The following is a 3,850-nucleotide window of genomic DNA, read 5'->3' on the forward strand; positions in this document are numbered from 1 at the left end:
AGGCCTATATAAACACTGCACATATATAATAAGGCCTATATAAACACTGTACATGAATAATAAGGCCTATATAAACACTGCACATAAATAATAAGGCCTATATAAACACTGTATATTAATAATATGGCCTATATAAACACTGTACATAAAGCTGAACCTAATTGCTAACTTCCCGGCCGCAGGTCTACTTTCAACGTGTTTTGTCGGCGAGGTCTGTCGGCCGAGCGAGAGCACTGTCGTTCATAGCTGCTGCTGGCTGTATCTTCATGAGTATACCGCCTATACTCATAGGCGCCATAGGAGCTTCTACCGGTGAGTGGCTCTCCCTAACGACACTCTTCGCTAACATAGCGCCCTCTATTAACACACCGTCTCCACCGCAGCGGGTCTTCCTTCCGTATAGTATTCTTCTTGTTGTTCTTCCTTTCTTCTTCTAGTTCTTCTTTTTTTCGCCTTCCATCCATATAGACTTCTTCCTCTTCCGTCCACATATAGACTGGAACGCGACGTCGTACGGCGGCGTCGTGCCGATACCAGACGACGACAAGCCGCTGATCCTTCCCATCGTCATGCAGCACCTGACGCCGACGTGGGTCGCCTTCGTCGGCCTGGGCGCCGTGTCGGCTGCCGTCATGTCGTCTGTGGACTCGGCTTTTCTCAGCGGGGCGTCGCTCTTCGCTAACAACATCGTCAGAGAGATCTGGATCGCCATTGCCGGACGCGAGGTACGTGCAGACGTAGAGACGTACGGACGCACCCACGGACGGACGGACGGACAGTCGTACGGACGGACGTAAGAACAGACCCACGGATCGATACACGCACGGACGGACGGACGGACGGACGGACGCACAAACTGACGGATGGACGGAGAGTCGTACGGGCAGACGCACGGACGCACCCACGGATAAATGCACGGACAGACGCACCTACAGACGTACAGACGTACGGACGCATCCACGGACGCATCCACGGACAGACACACGGACAGACGGACGGACGGACGAACGGACGGACACACGGACAGATAATAATACACAAGACAATATAATAAAACAATAATACACATACATAATACTAGACGAGCTTAGAAGAACAAATCACTGATTTTTATTCTCGTCGCTATTCTCACGTCACGTGACGCTGCTAACCACCACGTCTGTGTTTCCCCGCAGCTCCCGCAGGTGGCGCTCGTGTGGACGGTCCGCGGCGGTATCGTCGTCGTCGGCGTCCTCGCCATGGCTCTCGGCCTCGCCGTCGAATCCATCTACGGTCTCTGGTTCCTCTGTTCCGACCTCGTCTACGTCATCCTCTTTCCTCAGCTGCTGTCGTCGCTCTACGTTCCCTGGGCGAACACGTACGGTTCCGTCGTCGCCTACATCGTCGGCTGTATCCTGCGCTTCGTCGGCGGGGAGCCGCTGATCGGGCTGCCACCTGCCGTTCACTACCCGTACTACAACGAAGCGGATGGTCAGCTGTTTCCGTTTCGGACGCTGGCGATGTTGGCAAGTTTGACAGGAGTTGTTGCTGTGTCAGCGCTGCCGCATTATCTGTTCACGTGCCGCAAGGTGGCGCTGAAGTGGGACGTGTTCAGATGCTACCGGCAGGATACGGCCAGGAGGCGGACGAGGTGAAACTCGCCGGAAGGATAACCCGGTGTTTGATGAGCCGGTGGCAGCGCATCTGTGGCGGAAAACGAGATGAAATTCGACGGGGAGATGAATCTGCGTATCGAGGGGAGGAGGTGGGAGAGAACGGGAAGAAAGAGGAGGAGGCATACGGGAGCAAGATGACGAGCCTGTAGCGGCGGCAGGGAGAGAGGTTCTTCCCAGTGGGTCATTACCTCTTGATTATTATACCTATTGTTAGCTCTCAGGTATTAATACCCCTTGATGTTACGGACACATAGGGTGCGTTTGTTTGGTCGGATCACCGGATCTCGATCCGATGGATTGATTCGATCTGGCTGTTTGTTTGCGTCGATCACTTGATCTTCGACCCGACCCGACCGCTTCTAGCGAGGCGGCTGTTCGAACGCCGGATTGCCAATATGGCGGCCCGGCCTCAGCCAATCACAGAAACCTGGCTTCTTTTGTTATGAGCCCCCTGCCCGTGATAAGCCTCGGTTCACAGCCCGTGAAACGTTTGAAGTGAATGTGGCAGTTTTTTGGCGTTTTGTTTTGATCGCCGATCAGGATTATATCGATCTCGTCCAGACGGATTTCCGTCCGCAAACAACGCGCCCAATTATGATAGATCAGTAGTTATTGATCCTGCTATCAGGATATTCCAGCGCTTAGCTGCTGAGAAGTAAGTTGGTAGCAGTACATCAGTACTTAGTAAGTCGTAGAGATGACCGTTTAATAAGATGTTTTATATTGGGAACGCGCGTGTTTGTATCGTAATGTATGATTTCTCTTGATGTATATAAACGTGTACTTTATATCATTCCACAAAATAACGTGTTCGCTTTTTTATATAATTATATTAAATATGATATATATAATAATATATATATCAATATATGATATTATGATTTTTTATTAATATATTCAGATATATAATTCATTTTAACATATTAGAGCATAATTAATTTAAATTATAGGAAATTAGTTTTTATGGTAAATAAATCACGCCATCGGACAGTAATCACGTGCTAGCGACTGCAATCACGTGTCTTTAGGAGCATGGTTACTACTGAGGTAGTTTGCTGACGCTGAATTTGTAGTTGCTCGTCAAGAGATGGCAGCACCTATATAAGCGTGCGCTATAATATGTGTGCGCATTTGCGCGTGTGTGTGCGTGCGTGCGTGTACGCGTGCGTGCATGCGTGTACATGCGTGTACATGTGTACGCGTGCTTGCATGCGAGTAAGTGTACGCGTGTGTGCGCCTATGTAGCTGGCTCTATCGTAAGCCGTGTATGAGTTGTGCGTCGGGGACCTGGTGAATGTGTACGCGTGCGTGATTACAGTATCTTGGACTACGCGTGCCTGCGTGCGTGTACGTGTGCGTGATTACGGTATCTTGGACTACGCGTGCCTGCGTGCGTGTACGTGTACGTGCATGGGTGTGCATGCGTGCGTGTGTGTGTGTGTGTACGTGTGCGTGTACGTGTACGTGTATGGGTGTGCATGCGTGCGTGTATGTGTACGTGTATGGGTGTGCATGCGTGCGTGTACGTGTACGTGTATGGGCGTGCATGCGTGCGTGTGTGTGGACGTGTGCGTGATTAGAGTATCCTGGTGTACGCGTGCGTGTGTACGTGTACGTGTACGTGTGCGTGTACGTGCATGGGCGTGCATGCGTGCGTGCGTGTACGTGTGCATGTACGTGTGCGTGTACGTGCATGGGCGTGCATGCGTGCGTGCGTGTACGTGTACGTGTACGTCTACGTGTACGTGTGCGTGTACGTGCATGGGCGTGCATGCGTGCGTGCGTGTGCGTGTANCTGTCTCTCTCGCTGTGTCTGTCTCTGTCTCTGTCGCTGTGTCTCTCTCTCTTCTTCTTTCTGTTGACGAAGGTGAATTTAACCTTCGTCCACAGCAGCAGCAGTAGCAACAGCAGCAACACCAGCAGCAGCAGCAGTGATTGAGCATGCATGACAGCCACACGCCAGCAGCAGCAGCAGCAACAGCAACAGCAGCGGCAGCAGCAGTAGCAGCAGCAGCAGCAGTAGCAGCAGCAGCACCTCGCACTCCCACCACCCACCACTCACCGCATTTACTCAGTCCTAGGTGAAATGTTTGCATTTCTAATGAAGCGAAATCGATTTATATCTTCTGCGCAGAAGGGAGCAAAAAATTGACGTGCCGAAAAAAGACGTGTGCAGATTTATACCGGTCACGTGA

The 3,850-nt window shown here is 51.2% G+C and overlaps 1 protein-coding gene across 1 annotated transcript; it reads left to right on the forward strand.

Moving 5' to 3' along the window:
- Positions 1-173: 173 nt before the first annotated feature.
- LOC106819775 (high-affinity choline transporter 1-like) lies at positions 174-2,458 on the forward strand (the record flags this gene model as incomplete). Its single annotated transcript, XM_014824362.1, has 3 exons — positions 174-312; positions 496-725; positions 1,176-2,458. Coding segments are annotated over 3 exons (828 nt in total), but the record flags the coding sequence as incomplete, so codon positions are not given.
- Positions 2,459-3,850: the final 1,392 nt, after the last annotated feature.

Source organism: Priapulus caudatus, unplaced genomic scaffold (assembly GCF_000485595.1).
Source record: "Priapulus caudatus unplaced genomic scaffold, Priapulus_caudatus-5.0.1 Scaffold4416, whole genome shotgun sequence".
NCBI lineage: Eukaryota > Metazoa > Priapulida > Priapulimorpha > Priapulimorphida > Priapulidae > Priapulus > Priapulus caudatus.